This window comes from Phaseolus vulgaris, chromosome 6 (genome assembly GCF_051622355.1).
Source record: "Phaseolus vulgaris cultivar YP4 chromosome 6, ASM5162235v1, whole genome shotgun sequence".
Classification (NCBI taxonomy): domain Eukaryota; kingdom Viridiplantae; phylum Streptophyta; class Magnoliopsida; order Fabales; family Fabaceae; genus Phaseolus; species Phaseolus vulgaris.
The window spans coordinates 21,239,185-21,257,031 of NC_143503.1; the positions used below are offsets into that span (position 1 = coordinate 21,239,185).

General features: G+C 33.0%; 1 protein-coding gene across 4 annotated transcripts; it reads left to right on the plus strand.

The window, feature by feature from the left end:
* Nucleotides 1–1,740: 1,740 nt before the first annotated feature.
* LOC137831226 (calcium-dependent protein kinase 2) lies at nucleotides 1,741–8,104 on the plus strand. Of its 4 annotated transcripts, none has more exons than XM_090303093.1 (9): nucleotides 1,741–1,831; nucleotides 2,158–3,094; nucleotides 4,264–4,407; nucleotides 5,845–5,997; nucleotides 6,548–6,660; nucleotides 6,941–7,108; nucleotides 7,184–7,311; nucleotides 7,552–7,672; nucleotides 7,752–8,104. In XM_090303093.1, the coding sequence occupies exons 2-9, from the start codon at nucleotides 2,344–2,346 to the stop codon at nucleotides 7,821–7,823; spliced, it is 1,650 nt and encodes a 549-aa protein (XP_090159219.1). In that variant the 5' UTR covers nucleotides 1,741–1,831; nucleotides 2,158–2,343; the 3' UTR covers nucleotides 7,824–8,104. The 4 variants fall into 4 exon arrangements, with proteins under 4 accessions (XP_090159219.1, XP_090159217.1, XP_090159218.1 ...); XM_090303091.1 differs by lacking the exon at nucleotides 1,741–1,831 and adding an exon at nucleotides 1,841–2,032; XM_090303092.1 differs by lacking the exon at nucleotides 1,741–1,831 and adding an exon at nucleotides 1,854–2,014.
* The last annotated feature ends 9,743 nt before the right edge of the window (nucleotides 8,105–17,847 follow it).

A 17,847-nucleotide genomic window follows, 5' to 3' on the forward strand; every position in this document is an offset into this window, starting at 1 on the left:
TCTTAACAATAATAGTGAAAATAATAGAAAAAATAATAAATGAAAGTCCTAAGAAAAATTATCAGAATGATAACAATAATGAGAGATGATAACGACCATTATTATTACTATAATAATAATATTAATAAAGAAATGACATAAATAATAAATTAAAATGATACACATGATAAAAAATGATGAAAGTAAAAGCAATTTTTTTAGAAAAATAATAAAAATAAGGATAACTGTTTTAAATAAGCATTCACAATTATAACAATTAAAAAAAAATACATTATAGTGATAAAATTTATATCTTATGAATACACCAAATAATTTATAAATTATCAGTAGCTTAACTAACAACAAACCTTAAAAATGAAAAAAAAAATTAGAATTAAATAAAAGTATGAAAACTTTGTATGGACAAAGAGTTTCTGTGATAAAGGAAGAAGTTAGAGAAAACGTGTTTTTTTTTGTAGTTACTTGATGAGAAAACTGAAAGAGAAAAAAACACAGGAGCGGCGTATAGTTGAATCCAAACGGAGAAAACGAGAAAGTAATTAAATTCCAAGAAAAAGCGCGTTTATGTCAATAGTTGGATTCAATACACGCTTTCTCTTTGGATTCAACCTTTTTGGATGATCCTGTGGCTCAGAATGCACGCACCTTACACACTTTGATCTCATCCGACGGTTCCAGATGAACTCAACAATTTTGTTTTGACCACTCTGTCCCATGACATGGCGATGATCAAGCAAATCATGATTTGCCTTCAAGCAATCAATCCATTGACCTGTTCCAACTTACAACAATTTTCAAATCAAAATATTAACTAATTAATAATTTTTATTTATTTATTGTTATTAGTACTAATATTTATATTATGTTATTTTTATGCATTGAAATAACTTTTATTATCAACTCATGAAAACAAATAAAATTTTGCTCTATTTTTTTATTATATAATTTTTTTTAAACAACATAGTCCAATTAGAAAAAAAATTGTCACGACTTCTTGAGAACGATGTTTAAAATATTATGCTTAGTCCATTTTCGAGATAAGAAATTAATATGTAGGGTATATATGTCTTATGCATGATCCATTAACGCTGGCATTGGATAATATTTTTTTCTTATAATTTATTAGCATATAAAAAATATTTTTCACTAAATTTTAAATGACTAATTGGACTAGACTTGAATTAATACGCACTATAATGAACTACAAAAGTTTAATACGCCTAACCAAATTAGCTTGTGATTTATACATTACCCACAAAAATTAGTGCAAAATCACACATGACATAAACAATCTTATCGTTAATATTTCTAATTATTTTATGCATTAATTAGATGCATGAGTCAGGAGAATAATGTGATGCATCTTCTTTGTAATAATTGTTTTTCAATTATCAGACCTAGAAGCATTTTAATAAAAATGGAAGGTGAACGATAAAAGAAAAGATTTTAATAACAATTTGAATATTAATTTATTACATTTTAATTGATTAAATGTTAAAATCACATTTAAAATTAGAAAAAAAAAATAGAATGTTTTGATTTTGAATGTAAAATTAAAATTAATTACAAAAGAATTGAGTGAAATTGTATGATCTGAATCAGATGCAGGCTTTATTCAGTGAGCTGCCTAGGAAACTTCTTCATCTCTCTGAGATGGTGGCTTCTTATGAAACCAAAGCTTCCAACTTTTTCACTCAAAAAGCATATGAAACAGTTGACCAATTACACGCTTTTTGTTTTTTATTTCCACTATTTTTTTTGTCAATTTTTTTTTCTATTCATTTTTGTCTGCATTGTTTATTACTTTCCCATAAAGTTTCTCCATATACAGGTATCACTCAATCGTCATCATTCACTTTATTTCTCTGTTTTATTTACTGAAATTAAAGTTCCACAATGATCCTTTGCATATAAACTATGAGAACCCACCTTTAGCTACAACTAGCATTTATCCCATTTTTAATACATTATTTATCTTTCACCCTCTTTCAAGCCTCCACCTTTATAATTCCGTGTACATTTCTTCACCCAAGTATCAAACTTGTTCTTTATCTCCCTTTTTACATATATCATATATTCTTCCACAAGCCTCATCTCAGAGGTTTTTAATTTTGTTCATGGCAGGGTTTTTATCAGTTTTTTCTTGTTAATTTTCAGAATGATTTACTCATAGGTTTCTGATCCAAGGTTTAAGATGGTGTAGTTTCCTTGAATTCTCATCTGGGTTCAACCTGTTTGATGTTTTGACTGAATTAGAGGTGATTGTCTGATAAAAAGTGAAGAATATTTCATTTACTTTTCTTGTTTCTTTCGTCACAATACTTGATTTGAGAATCTGCGGATATGGGTTGTTGTCTAACTAAAGATTCAGAGCCAGAACGCAATGGTTATAGACATCCTGCGACTGGTGGTATGCACACCCAGAAGACTCATGAACCTTTGGTCAACCAATCAAGAGCACCTGCAAATCAACCATATCATTTACAGGAAAAGCATGCTGCATCCTCTGCTCAGACAGTGCCTCAGATGCCATGGAAGCCTTCTGGTCCTGCCCCTAGTCCTAAACCTGTGGTTGGTGTTAAGCAAGACACAATTCTAGGGAAGCAGTTTGAGGATGTGAAGCAGTTCTACACACTTGGGAAGGAATTGGGTAGAGGGCAATTTGGGGTGACATATCTTTGCACTGAGAATTCAACTGGGATGCAGTATGCCTGCAAGTCTATTTCTAAGAGGAAACTTGTGAGTAAATCTGATAAGGAGGATATAAAGAGGGAGATTCAGATTATGCAGCATTTGAGTGGGCAACCCAACATTGTTGAGTTCAAAGGGGCTTATGAGGACAGGCAATCAGTTCATGTTGTGATGGAGCTGTGTGCTGGTGGGGAGCTTTTTGATAGGATTATTGCCAAGGGGCATTACAGTGAGAGGGCTGCTGCTTCAATATGCAGACAAATTGTAAATGTAGTTAATATCTGCCATTTCATGGGTGTGATGCATAGGGATCTGAAGCCAGAGAATTTCTTGTTATCTAGTAGGGATGAAAATGCACTACTCAAGGCAACAGATTTTGGTTTGTCCGTTTTCATTGAAGAAGGTAAAGTTTGATTCATTCAATGGTCATTAGTTCGAATTCCTCTAGTATCTTAATTTTGTTGAGTTCACCAATAGATGGAATCTTCTTAGGAACATATGTTAATTTAAATTTTAGGATTGAAATATTAATGAATAAGCTTCCAAGTTTTGGCTAAATTCAAACTTTCTTTTCTCAAAGCTTACCTTTTGATTATGCTTTTGTGGAAATAATTTTGCAACTTAATGAAAATTTCACTTAGACATTTAGCTATTTTGATTCTAGTGTTTTACATACAACTAATAATTAGTTCTCATCCTTGAAGAGTAGGTGGGGTAGGTGGAAAGCCTTGGTACAAAGAAGTTTTATTGTCCCTGTTAATTGTCGCCCGATTATGTCAAAACCTGGGTTAGAAAGTTTGAGAACCATAAATTTTGCTTGACAGCACAATTTTATTAAAAGATGTAGGTTGGGATTTACTTTCATTATTTAATTTAACCAGAGGTTCGTGTCATTGTTGTTTTTCTCCATCTGTATGCAAACGTGCATATGGTTTCTAACATTTATCACTGTGCCTTTTGTGGTGTCTCTGATATCTGGTTTGGTCTCTGATCTATGAGTTAAGCTTTGGCTATACCCAAAATTCACAACCATGTCAGATTTTTGGTTTCAAATTTCATTTTATTTGTATTTCTGAAAACTCTGTGTGACTCTTTGCTTGTCTGTTGTAATCCCATCAATGTTTTGCTAGCCTTCAAACGTGGTGTGAAGGAATATAAAGTTTAATAGACAGAAAATCACTTACATTGTTCATCCTAATTAGTATCCTTCAAAAGCTTTGAGCTGACTTGTTCCATCATCAGTCGAGAATCTAGCATTTCCATCTACTCCACACATCACACATTTCATGGAATTCTTGAACACTGAGTAGTGATGAAATGTTAAATTGGAAGTTCATTTATAATATGATGCTGTCAAGTTTTAGAAAGTTACTGATTGTTGGGAAATTTGAGGTGCCTCATACATGTACGTGGTCACACACTAATAATTTGTAATGACATCATTCTCATTATATGCACTTTAATATCTTTGGAAACTACTTATTATTCAATCAGATGATTTATCAAAAATAAAATCAAGATTATCTTCCATTTGAAGTGTGTACTTAAATTTCTCTGACTAATTCTTTTCAGGAAAGGTATATCGGGATATAGTTGGTAGTGCTTACTATGTTGCTCCTGAAGTTCTGCGGCGCAGATGTGGGAAGGAAATAGATATATGGAGTGCAGGAGTCATACTGTATATCTTACTTAGTGGAGTCCCTCCATTTTGGGCTGGTAAATTGAGACTTTGCTTTTCATATGGAACAAAGAATTATCAACTTATACTAACTTGACTGTGTAAGAAAATAAAAAACTATTTTATTTTATTAAATAACAATCATACCAATTACATTTTCATCATCTTCATTTGAAATAATAAAAAATCTTTAAAAAAGGAATAAAAATATATTAAAATGAATAGGAAGATTTTGAATATAAAAGATATTTTTTCTTAATTATTGTGAAGATATTGAAAAATTCTCCCAAACCATGCTCTTGGAATTTGTTTAAGATTATATAAGGCCTTCTTTAGGGGAAGGTATCTTAATCTTTAAGGAGGAATCTCCAGATACACTTCTTCTAAAGCTTCATGAAGAAAGGCAACTTCACATCCAACTGGTATAATTCCCACACAAAATAAGCTACTAGAGCATGAACAACTAAGTTGTATTCATCTTTACTACACCACGATAAAAAATCTTCCCATAGTGCTTTAGTAAAGATACAACCAATTAGCTTCATTTGTAAGTTTTAGTATAATACCTCTTTACAACCAATTTTGCTTCCTTTGTCTTATGTTTCGTTGTAAATATCCATTTATGCCCTACCTCCTTTTTGTCTCTTGGTTTGTTCTTAATCCCCCATGTTGAGTTTCTTTCTAATGTTTGAGTCTAATGTTCAGTTCGCATGACTTCTTGGACTGAGGTAGGGATACCTATGACATTGATGACAACAATAATGTCTATTGAAAAGATTACCAATACTATATTGAAAAAATAGGGTATTTAAATCACGATCCTTTTCTCTTTCTTAGCGCAATAGTAACTCCTCCGTAACACTTACCTCTTCACTGTTGTCTTGGCTCTCACCTCCAAGTCAGACAACTCTTAATTTGAAGTCAAAGTGAGTTGTCTTCTTTGATATTTTTTGTCAAAAGAATTTTTCTTCTTATTATAACCTTTGTTTTGTTTTGGCTATTGAATTCCAATAAATACAAGCCACTCTGCTCCTTAGCAACTAAATCATCTTCCTTGTGGCAATATTCTAAAATACACAATAAAAGGAGAAAAAACATTGAACAATTCAAAATGTTATGAACTTTTGTAGTACACTATCACCATTTGCAATTGTAATTTGTTATTTTCTAATCATTTTGACATACAATTGGAATAGCTTAAGGAACTTAGATCCACATTTGAGTGAATAGTGTATAGAAAGATTTTGAAGATATTTTTATTTTTTCTAATTACTATTGAAAATATTTTTTATCCTAATAACTTTTTCTTACAATAATTAAAAGTTTAAAACATTCATTTCTTTCTTTTATGTTTTCTGTTCCTTTTTATTGTTATGCTTGTCTAATTTATTTCATCATCCATGTTAGACTTGTCTAATTTATTTCATCATACATGTTAGACTTGTCTAATTTATTTCATCATACATGTTATGTAGAGTCTGAGAAGGGAATATTTGATGCCATATTGGAAGGTCACATTGATTTTGAAAGTCAACCATGGCCAAACATTTCAAACAGTGCCAAAGATCTTGTTCGTAAGATGCTTATACCGGATCCAAAGAAACGCATTACCTCTGCTCAAGTTCTCGGTATATTACTTTTCGTGTGTTTTCTCCTTAATGTTGTTATGTACTTGCAGTTTATTAAACTTTCTCCTGAACTCCTGATAGTATCTTCCTGATCATTGGTACACTAGTGTAAGATTAAGAAGATAAGTTATTAGAGGGGTGTATGAGCTATTGTCATCCATGAAAAAACTAAACTCACTTAAAATCTTATTATATAATTCAAAAGCTGTTTTTGTTTACACACATAGTGAACATACTAGTCGCTAAGGCTAAACATAGTCGGATAAGATATATTACATTACATGTGTATTCTCAGCATCCCAAATATGTGCAAGTCCTGTTATCTTGCAGAATCTCAATTATTTATTTATTTATATTTGTGTTTGATAAAGGAAAAATATACTATTGAGGAATGAAGACCACTAACAATGCTCTATTGTAATCATTTCCTGCTTCACATTACAAGTGCTGCTGACTGATCACATGGGTTTAGCGTCCTTGTGAACTTTTTTTTCTTTATTAACGGATTTTATTCTCTCTTGTAACGGATTTATATTGCATGAATGTTTAGACCACCCATGGATTAAAGATGGAAATGCTCCAGACAAGCCAATAGACAGTGCAGTCCTTTCCAGAATGAAGCAATTCAGAGCAATGAATAAACTAAAGAAACTTGCCCTCAAGGTATGTCCATCCACAATCTACATGAAGAGTGACCAAAGTGCTCTTTAATGCTTTATTTCTTGATAGCATACCAGGTACCTCTTGTCTATGGATTGTTAAAATTATCAAAGGTTAATTTTAAACCATAGCTTCTTAAAGATATCTGTTAAATAGTAGTTACAACATTGAGATATGAAAATTTTCATGTTAGTGTACTTGTTATGAATTAGACCAATATGTATGACTTTTTAGTGTTGGTTTCCATTTCAAAAAATTCACTGGACTTCAAATATTCTTTTAGGTCATTGCTGAGAATATGTCTGCAGAAGAGATCCAAGGTTTAAAGGCAATGTTTACAAATATGGACACTGACAAGAGTGGTACAATCACCTATGAAGAACTAAAGGCAGGATTGCATAGACTTGGCTCAAAGCTTACAGAGGCTGAAGTGAAACAGCTTATGGAAGCTGTAAGCATTTTTTTTGTCATCTCTATATTTTCTTTAAGGATTTTCAAACTTATATTTCTTGGCTCAAAACTGTAGGCTGATGTAGATGGAAATGGCTCAATTGACTACATAGAATTTATCACAGCTACAATGCATAGACACAAGTTAGAAAGAGATGACCAACTCTTCAAGGCCTTCCAATATTTTGATAAAGACAACAGTGGGTAAGCCCTGATTTCTTGTCCATCCAAGTCTTTCCCCTCAATTTCTTTTTTGATTTTTCATTATGCCATCCATACGAACCTTTTGAGTTCAATACTTCACTGTCAATGCCATGCAACCTCATTTACAAGACACAGTGACAACCTCATTTACAAATCATTAACTGCTGAGTATAACTTGGATAGAGATGTCAGGAGCAATGATATATCTTATTCTTTGGTCTCCATTTGATTTCATTACAGGTATATTACAAGGGATGAACTGGAATCAGCCATGAAAGAATATGGTATGGGTGACGATGCCACGATCAAGGAAATCATATCTGAAGTTGATACAATTATCTCTGAAGTGGATACAGATCATGTAAGCTCATTTTTTATTGAATTGCTATAAGTTTATATTCTAGTTTCGTAGACAATACTAAAATGTTGTGGTTTCACAGGATGGTAGAATCAACTATGAAGAATTCTCTGCAATGATGAAGAGTGGAAACCAACAATGCAAGCTATTCTAAATCACACCAGGGTTTGGTTTCCAAGACTCCCTTTGGGAAAAAGTTTATACCTTTGAGAAGTACTTCCAAAAGTTGGTATTACTCATTGGCATGTAAAGCTTCACTTTAGAATGTTCGATTTACATTGCTTCACATGACCGTTAGTCAACTTCCTGTTTCATTTTTGTTGTTTTTTTCCACTGAAATTCTATTCGAGTTCTCTTTGAATTTGTTTTGGACACTAAACTATGAAACTCACATAGAAAAGTTGATATCTCAATAAGATTATACGAGTTTTTGTACATGAAAGTTTACATACTACAGGGAGAGTGGTTTATTTCAACCTTGGTCCATTATCTGATGACAGCCACACTATGCATCAGCACGTTTGGTTGGAGTTAACAGGATTGTATTCTGTCACTGTCAGTGCCATCTCATTTTTGAGAGTGAGGTTGTGCTTTCAAAATGAGTAAAACATCTAAGTCACAATAAACCTGGAAAAAACAAGAGAGTAGGCTAATAAATCCAATACATAGTGATTCTGCAAGGATATAGAAAACAATTTTTGTAAGTTCCTTCATATCTAATTGTCAACTTAGATAGTTTTTTATTTCCTTAATAATTAATAATCTTTGTTAGGATGGATTTTTCACTTTTGTTTCATTACTTTGAATAATGTTCTCAAATTATTCCTACTTTTTTTAAACACAAATAAATATAATCTTTCCTGTCAAATTTGACACATCGAATTATCGTTAAGAAAATGAAATCAAATTAGAAACATTCAAAACAGCAGAATAAAATTGAAAAAATCAAGAGTTATGAAGTCTTCCTTTAATGAAAATTGGATAGATTTGAAAAAATATTTACAATCTTACAAGAAATTGAGAACTCCATTTTAGATACCTTTGCAGAGAAACATTATACATGTGTTGAATGACAATTTATTTTATAGTAGGAAAATTTCCTTTTTGTTCCCCACTTCAAAAATAATGGACAGTGATTATATTTAGGCTAATTCTTTCTGCTCCAGATTAATTTGTGACCTGGATCCAACATCTTTTTTTAAAATTTCAAACGTTTTGAGTAGAGATGGTAGTATAGTAATTTATTGTAATGGTGGATGGAGTAGAAATAATACAAAGATGTTTTCGTATATCAATGTTCAGAAAATAACTTATGGATGTAAATATCTATAAGTATTCCATGTAGATTTCGGATATTCAATCCAGAAGATAAAAAGAACCTCTGAATCTTTCTTAAGATTATGAATATTCAAAAACCACTTCAGTTTTGAAGTAGCATATCTGAAAGGAAAAGATTTCTTTAATACCTAAATCAAAATAAATTTCTTTAATACCTAAAACAAAAAAAGTAAACCACATACACTTGATAAACCATTATAATAATATTTCAAATTAAACTAAATAAAATATTAATTTATCATGCTTGTGTCAAAAAGTGATGAAAAAATAGATTTCATTCTTGAATAACAAGAAAGCCAAAAAGCTTTCTAAAAAGCAATGAATGACCAATTTGGAAGCTAAGTGACACTTCAAATTGGAACCTATAATCTTTTACTCGAACCTCTTTGCATATTGCACCTGTATATGCGCCCGATTTGATGGATCTGAACCATTATCATGGATTTTCAAAATCAAGCAGTTTTTTTACTATTGTGATGAGCGATATCGACTTGGTCACAAATGCAAGCGTGAGTTCACATTGTTGATAGCAGAACCCAACGACTCTGAAACGAATGAGATTGATTTGAACAACCTCCTTCATATAAATGACCCGACTCTTAATGAACCAAAGGCGTCTCCAGATACAAACCCGACCCAAATCAGTTTACAGACATTGATGGACTACTTAATTCCTCAGATAATAAAGGTTTTGGGTCATGTCAACGGTTCCCTAGTGTTGATTCTAGTGGATAGTGGGAGTACCCACTACTTCATCATAGATTGCACAGCTAAATTCTTGGGCCTTCAAGTTTTCCCGACTCAAAACTTTCATGTCTTGGTAGGAATGGAGATGAGCTTCCATATTCATCTGTTTGCAAACATGTAGCATTACAATTGGGTTTTCACACATTTTTCGTTGATCTGTTTACATTGCCATTAAGTGGGGTTGAGATAGTATTGGGGTAAAATGGTTGACAACGTTGGGGCCAGTGTTAATTGACTATGAACAACTAACTATGAAATTCATTAGAAAGGGGAAAATAGTTGAACTTAAGGGCCTACATCAAACAACACCTCAAGAGGTCATTATACATTAAATCAAGAGGATAATTTTTACCAATGGGATAGCAGAATATTTATGATTAGAATTGTTCCCTTCCCTAGAATAGTTCCCTAAACCTTTTCTGGTACTAGAAATTGAGGATATGTTCAGTAAATATCTCCAATTATTCAAGGAATCGTGAGGCCTTTCTCTTATTTAAGCAATTGATAATCACATTCACCTCTTAGAAGGATTGACTCTAGTGATCGTCAAACCCTAATAATATCTATATTTTCATAAGCATGAGATTGAACGTCAAATCAAATAAATGATAATTGAGGAAATTAAATGAAGTAATAATATTTTCACATCCCTAATGTTGCTAGTGTAAAACAAAGATGAATCATGGCAGTTATGTTGATTACAAGGCTCTCAACATAATGAAGTAATAATGTTTTCTCATCCCTAATGCTGCTAGTGCGAAAGAAAGATGAATCATGGCAGTTCTGTTGATTACAAGGCTCTCAACACAATTACAATAAAATATTGATTTCTCATACACCAATTGAAGAATTGCTTGATGCACTTCATGGGGCACATTGATTTTCAAAACAGGATTTATGCTCCGGATACCACCAGATTATATTGAAGACAAGTGACATTTCAAAAATTGCATTTTGCACACACGAAGCTCACTACAAATATTTGGTTATTTCCTTTGAATTGTGTAAGGTGTCTGCTTCGTTTCAGTCAACTATAAATATATTACTTCAGCCCTATTTGCGGAAGTTTGTTATACATATTAGTGTATAGTAAGTCATTAGAAGATCATATCTCTCATTTGAATATTCTTTTTCCATGTCTCATGACTAATTATTTTTTTCTTAAGAGAAACAAGTGTTTGTTTTCCAAGGAATCGATAGCATGCTTCAGACATATAATATCCAGGAATGGCGTTGGCTTAGATCCTAGAAAATTCGTGCAATGATTTCTTGAATGACACCTACCACCATTAAATAATTGCACAAAATTTTAGGGTTGACAGGTATTTATCAAAATTTGTTCAACATCATGCTTCTGTAGTTGCTTCTCTCACTAACCTATTGAAGAAACACTCATTTACTTGATCTGAAGAAGCACAACAATCATGTTATCAATGTTGCCTAACTTTCAAGAGGATTTCATAATAGAAATAAATGCATTGGGGCAAGCGATGAGAGCATTTTTTTATGCAAAATAACCACCCAATTTTTTTATTTTAGTAAAAAAAATTGCTCAGAGCATCTTTTAGCCTTTGGCGTATGTCAGGGAGTTGCTGTTGATTTTGACTTAATCCTAAGTCCCACATCGGTGGGTTCATTGTTTGGAAAGGAGGTTTGAGGGTTATAAATTAAACTCTCCTCCTTCACTGTTATATATCCCAATTTGTAATATCTTCTCCCATAATAATAAAAGTGAGCTGTTTTTGCTGTGCTCGGAGATTAGGCTAAACAGGCCGAACTCCGTTAACAATTTTCGGGTGTGTTTTTTCCTCTTTATCTCTTTTATTATTCCGCTTTATTTATTCAATATTATTTGTCGGGTAGCTCTGTTAGGGTTTTGTTTTAGTGGGAAAATTACCCGTTTTTCCCAACAAGTGGTATCAAGAGCCAAAGGTTCGCCTTGGGTTGTTTGAAATTGTTTGTAATATTGAATACAATATTTAGAGTTTGTGATGGCAAGAGGTCGTCAGCAAAGTCAGACAAAGGGGAGAAGAGGGAGGTCTAAGTCTAAAGGTCGAGTTGTTGCCAAAGATGAGTGTGCTTTCTGTCATGAGAAAGGACACTCGAAGAAAGACTGTCCAAAACTGCAGAAGAAAGGGAAGACTCCACAAGATGCAAATGTTGCAGAATGCAAAAGTGATGTGGAATCAAATATCTCTTTAATTGTCTCGCTTTCAGCATCATCGTATCCAGATGAGTGGATATTGGATTCAGGTTGTACCTATCATATGTGTCCCATTCGGGATTGGTTCTTTGAATTTCAAGAACTTGATGGCGGGGTTGTTTACATGGGTAATGATAATCCTTGTAAGACAGCTGGGATAGGTTCAATCAAGTTGTGGAATCATGATGGATCCACCAGAATTTTGCGGGATGTACGGTACGTGCCAAAGTTAAAGAAGAATCTCATCTCATTGGGGGCTTTAAAATCTAAAGGCCTAGTTGTGACGATGCGAGATGGAATTCTTGAAGCAACTTCAGGAGCACTGGTGATGTTGAAAGGCGTGAGGAAGAACAATTTGTATTACTACCAAGGTAGTACAGTGGTGGGGACAGTAGCGGCAGCAACTTCTAGCTCTAAGAAGGATGCTGAGGCAACGAAGTTGTGGCATATGAGGTTGGGACATGCTGGAGAGAAATCCTTGCAAATTCTTACCAAGCAGGGATTGTTGAAAGGTACGAAGGCTTGCAAACTTCAATTTTGTGAGCATTGTGTTCTGGGAAAACAACGAAGAGTGAAGTTTGGCACTGCAATTCACAATACCAAGGGTATTCTGGATTATGTGCATTCAGATGTGTGGGGACCTGCCAAGACTCCGTCAATCGGAGGTAGGCATTATTTTGTCACTTTTGTGGATGATTTTTCCAGGAGAGTTTGGGTGTTTACTATGAAGAACAAAAATGATGTGCTTGAAATTTTCCTTAAGTGGAAAGCTCAAGTTGAAAACCAGACAGGAAGGAAGATTAAGGTTCTCCGAAAAGACAATGGAGGAGAATACAAGAGTGATCCGTTCCTGAAAGTATGCCAAGATTGTGGCATAGTTCGGCACTTCACTGTTAGAAAAACACCACAGCAGAATGGGGTGTCAGAGCGTATGAACAAGACACTTGTGGAGAAAGTTCATTGTATGTTGTCTAATGCTGAGTTAGGCAGAGAGTTTTGGGTTGAGGTTGTGACATACACTCAACATCTCATCAATCGTTTGCCATCATCTGCTATAGATGGCAAAACCCTGTTAGAGGTATGGTCTGGAAAACCTGCAACTGATTATGATTCTTTGCATGTTTTTGGTTCTATTGCATATTATCATGTGATTGAATCAAAGTTGGATCCACGGGCAAAGAAAGCTCTTTTCATGGGCTTTAGTCCTAGAGTGAAGGGATATCGTTTGTGGTGTCTAGAGGCAAAGAAGACGATTATCAGCAGGGATGTTACCTTTGATGAATCTGCCATGTTAAAGAAGGTAAATCCAGAAGGAGCTGACAGTACTCCGCAACAGGTGGAGTGTTCCCGGAAGCAGGTGGAGTTTGAGCAGACAGTGGTGATCCCAACACGAAATACTACAAGTGACTCTCCTATGGCAGAAGAAGAGTCAGATGAGGAAGAGGTTCCTACCCAAGAATCTCAACAGCAATCAGCACCAATTGCAGTTAGAAGACAGAGACGAGATATTCAAAAGCCTGCTCGTTTCATGGATATGATTGCCTATGCACTTCCAGTTGTTGATGACATTCCATCCACTTACCCATAAGCCATTCTGAGTTCAGAGAGTGGTAATTGGGTAGGTGCGATGGAAGAGGAGATGCAGTCTTTGAAGAAGAACAAGACGTGGAAGCTGGCACAATTACCAAAAGGTAAGAAGGCAATTGGGTGCAAATGGGTATTTGCAAAGAAAGAAGGATTTCCTAATAAAGAAGATGTTCGCTACAAGGCAAGGTTGGTTGCTAAAGGCTTTGCTCAGAGGGAGGGAATTGACTATAATGAGGTATTTTCTCCAGTTGTTAAACAATCCTCCATTTGAATTTTGTTGGCCTTGGTAGCACAGTTGAATTTGGAGTTTGCTCAACTTGATGTAAAGACCGCGTTCCTACACGGTGATTTGGAGGAGGAAATATATATGACTCAACCAGAAGGATACAAGGTTGATGGTAAAGAAGATTGGGTTTGTAAACTTAGCAAATCGTTGTACGGATTGAAACAATCTCTGAGACAGTGGTACAAACGATTTGATAAGTTCATGAAGGATCAGAAGTACAAGAGAAGCAAATATGATCACTGTGTGTATTTGCGCAAACTTGAAAATGGTTCCTACATTTACTTACTCTTATATGTTGATGATATGCTGATTGCAACAAAGAGCCAAGTTGAGATTGACAGGTTAAAGGCTCAGTTGAGTAAAGAGTTCGAGATGAAGGATTTGGGGGAAGCCAAGAAGATTCTCGGCATGGAGATAAACAGGGACAGGGAGAGGGGAAAACTTTGGCTGCCACAAAAGCAGTATTTGCAGAAGGTACTACAACGTTTTGGTATACACGAAGATATAAAACCTATAAGTACCCCACTTGCTCCTCATTTGAAATTGAGTAGCCGTTTATCTCCGATGACCGATGAAGAACGAGAATACATGGCGAAAGTCCCATATGCAAATGTTGTTGGAAGCTTGATGTATGCAATGGTGTGTACAAGACCAGATATTTCACAGGCTGTGAGTGTTGTTAGCAGGTACATGCATGATCCGGGCAAGGGTCATTGGCAAGCTGTGAGATGGATTCTATGGTACCTCCAAAATACCTTAGATGTTGGATTGACATTTGAGCAAGATGAATCACTTGGTCAATGCATAGTTGGATATTGTGATTCTGATTATGCAGGTGATTTGGATAAGCGACGGTCTACAACTGGCTATTTGTTCACTTTAGCAAAAGCGCCAGTTAGTTGGAAGTCTACCTTGCAGTCTACGGTGGCTTTGTCTACGACAGAGGCAGAGTATATGGCGATTACAAAGGCTGTGAAGGAAGCAATTTGTTTAAAGACTTGGGAGTTGGTCAGAAACAACTTGAGTTATATTCTGACAGTCAGAGTGTTATTCATTTAGCAAAGAATCAAGTCTTTCATGCACGGACGAAGCACATTGATGTTAGTTATCACTTTATGCGTGAGATTCTCGAAGAGGAGGAGATTGTTCTCCAGAAGATTCACACTACGGAGAATCCTGCAGATATGCTCACCAAGGTGGTTACAAGGACCAAGTTTGAACACTGTTTAGACTTGGTTAATATCTTGCACATTTGAAGTTGGCGCCCGGAGGCGCAAATTTGAAGCACTGCAAATTTGTTTTTGTTATGTTATGAGAAGATTTGTTTTAGGTGAGACTTGAAATTAAGCCAAGGTGGAGATTTGTTGATTTTGGCTTAATCCCAAGTCCCACATTGGTGGGTTCATTGTTTGAGAAGGAGGTTTGAGGGTTATAAATTAAACTCTCCTCCTTCACTGTTAGATATCCCAATTTGTAATATCTTCTCCCATAATAATAAAAGTGAGTTGTTTTTGTTGTGCTCGGAGATTAGGCTAAACAGGCCGAACTTCATTAACAATTTTCGGGTGTGTTTTTTCCTCTTTATCTCTTTTATTATTCCGCTTTATTTATTCAATATTATTTGTCGGGTAGCTCTGTTAGAGTTTTGTTTTAGTGGGAAAATTACCCGTTTTTCCCAACAGTTGCATGTCGTTGCTGTAAAAAAAAGGACTACTTACCTTTTGGGTAAAAGATTCATCATTCATACAAATCTCCTTACTCTTTGGGAATTGATGACACATGTGGTGCAAACACCTAAAAAAAGTATTATTTGTTCAAATTGCTTGGGTGCACTTATGAGATTATTTGTAAATTAGGAGCAACTACGAGTAGTTGATGACTTAAGCCGGATTGATGAGAGTTCATCATAAAAGATGGGGTTGGCAATGCCATAGTCTAATTTGATGTCAAAAATACAAGAGAATTATAATGCAAATTTAAGAATCTAATAGTTGTACCAACAAGTGCTTTGTTGTCTGAAGCAACATCCAAAATTTAAAATTGTTAAAGGAATTCTCCTTTATCATGACAATATTTATATTCCTTGTTAATCCCCTCTTAAGCAAGTTCTTTTGGAGGAATTTCATGTCACACCAATGATCAGTCACATTAGAATACATAGAACTTATGGGAATTTGAACGACAACTTCATTTGAAAATGAATGAAGAAAGATCTTACTGAATTGGTTAAAGGTTGTGTTGTATGTCAACAAATCAAGTCGATCGCCTACACAACTACTATATGGGTTATTACAACCAATTCCCCCTCCTCCCACTATACTCTAGGAAGATATAAATGAGATGTAATTCTTACCTTATAAATCGATTTTATAGGATTGAATTGTATATAAAACAACGTATTAAAAAAACGCATTTACTAAGAAGGTGATTTTTCTTAAATAGGTACTATCATATTTGACATATTAGAGTATATACTTTTAAACTGATCATTTAGTAATACAATTACTATATGATATTAACGTTCAAATCATAGAAAAATTAATTTTTGAATGAGTGAAATAGTAAGACTAATATAATAATTTTATCTTATTATTATTAGTGCATAATATATTTAATGATATCGAATTTATTATATATATAGATTAAATACCATCTTTATAAATTGTCCATCTTATAAATAATAATTAATGATACCAAAATCATATTAACAGTTAAATATTTAGAATTAGATTTTAAAAAATTGAATTATCTTTGATGATAAAGATTTACATATTTTAACTCTTTCCTTCTTATTACCATGTCTATAAATAATCCAATTTATAGTACATTTTTAAATAATAATTAGTGGCATTAGTGGCATGAAGATTCGATACACTGAATATTTAGAATTATATTTTCAAAATTAAACTATCTTTTAGTAATGTCGTGATTAATAAACTGATTAATGGCTAACTATCTTTAGTTGGAAAATACATTCTCAAAATCTACGATTTGGATTCTCTTTTTTAAGATAAATGTTTACAAAATTTATATTAATCCTAACTTATTTCATATTATATTGTGTTAATATAAAATGTATACCTTCTAAAATATATTAAATTATAAACCATCTTATCCTCTTTTTGTTGTTGTTATTTTTAATAAAGTTTAGCAAGCTTAATATAAGTTGAAAGTACATTATGTTTATATTATTTCATGTAAATTATTTTCCTTTAATAATTTTCTATAAAATATATTTTTTATTATATATTGTTGATTTCACTATTTATTACTTTGATATCTCCCTTATCTCGTGTCTATATCTCTATGTATATATTTATTAAAGAAATCAAATTGCTCATAAAGTAAATAGAGGGGAGATGTTTTTCTTCTCACCCTCAAAAACTTTATTTTAGGAATAACTTTCTAAAAAGTTAGATATTAGTAACAAACTCATGGATATTTCTTATTTATTGTTACATTTTTTTATTTACATTTTTTTTTTGGAAAAAAAATGATAAAAATAATTTATCAATGAAAAAATAGTAATGATTGGAAAATCATTTATGATTCAATATTATAGATTTATGTTTTTTAATTTATAATTATGAAATTAAAGTTTTTTATAAATAAATTAATTTCTTTAAATTAAATTTGTTTATAAAGAAAATAATTTCCTTAAACCACTGTTTTATGGTACAACTTATTTAAGTCTGTTTTTAAATGATAAATCATTTATATTAATATTGTATTATTTAATTTTATTAGAATTATAGTTTAAGATTAATTTTTAATTTGATTTTATATTTTAAATATTTCTTAAATATATTATTCTAAAATATATATATCTAAGTATATTATGGATAGATGCATGTATAATAAGATTTGTAGATTTGTGAGATTAAATTAAGCATAACCCTACCTACTAAGAATATATTAGAACCAAAAGTTATCTTAGTTAGATTCATTAGTTAGGTTGATTGACGCTAATGTTTTAATCATTGTTTGATTGTGGTTAAATCATCTATAAATATTTAA

Excerpts from the sequence above, each read along its gene's own strand:
- LOC137831226 (XM_090303093.1), top strand. The coding sequence starts at position 2,344 with ATGGGTTGTTGTCTAACTAAAGATTCAGAGCCAGAACGCAATGGTTAT. Across the intron at positions 6,661-6,940 it reads TAAAGAAACTTGCCCTCAAG|GTCATTGCTGAGAATATGTC; the intron begins GTATGTCCATCC and ends ATATTCTTTTAG. Across the intron at positions 7,109-7,183 it reads TGAAACAGCTTATGGAAGCT|GCTGATGTAGATGGAAATGG; the intron begins GTAAGCATTTTT and ends TCAAAACTGTAG.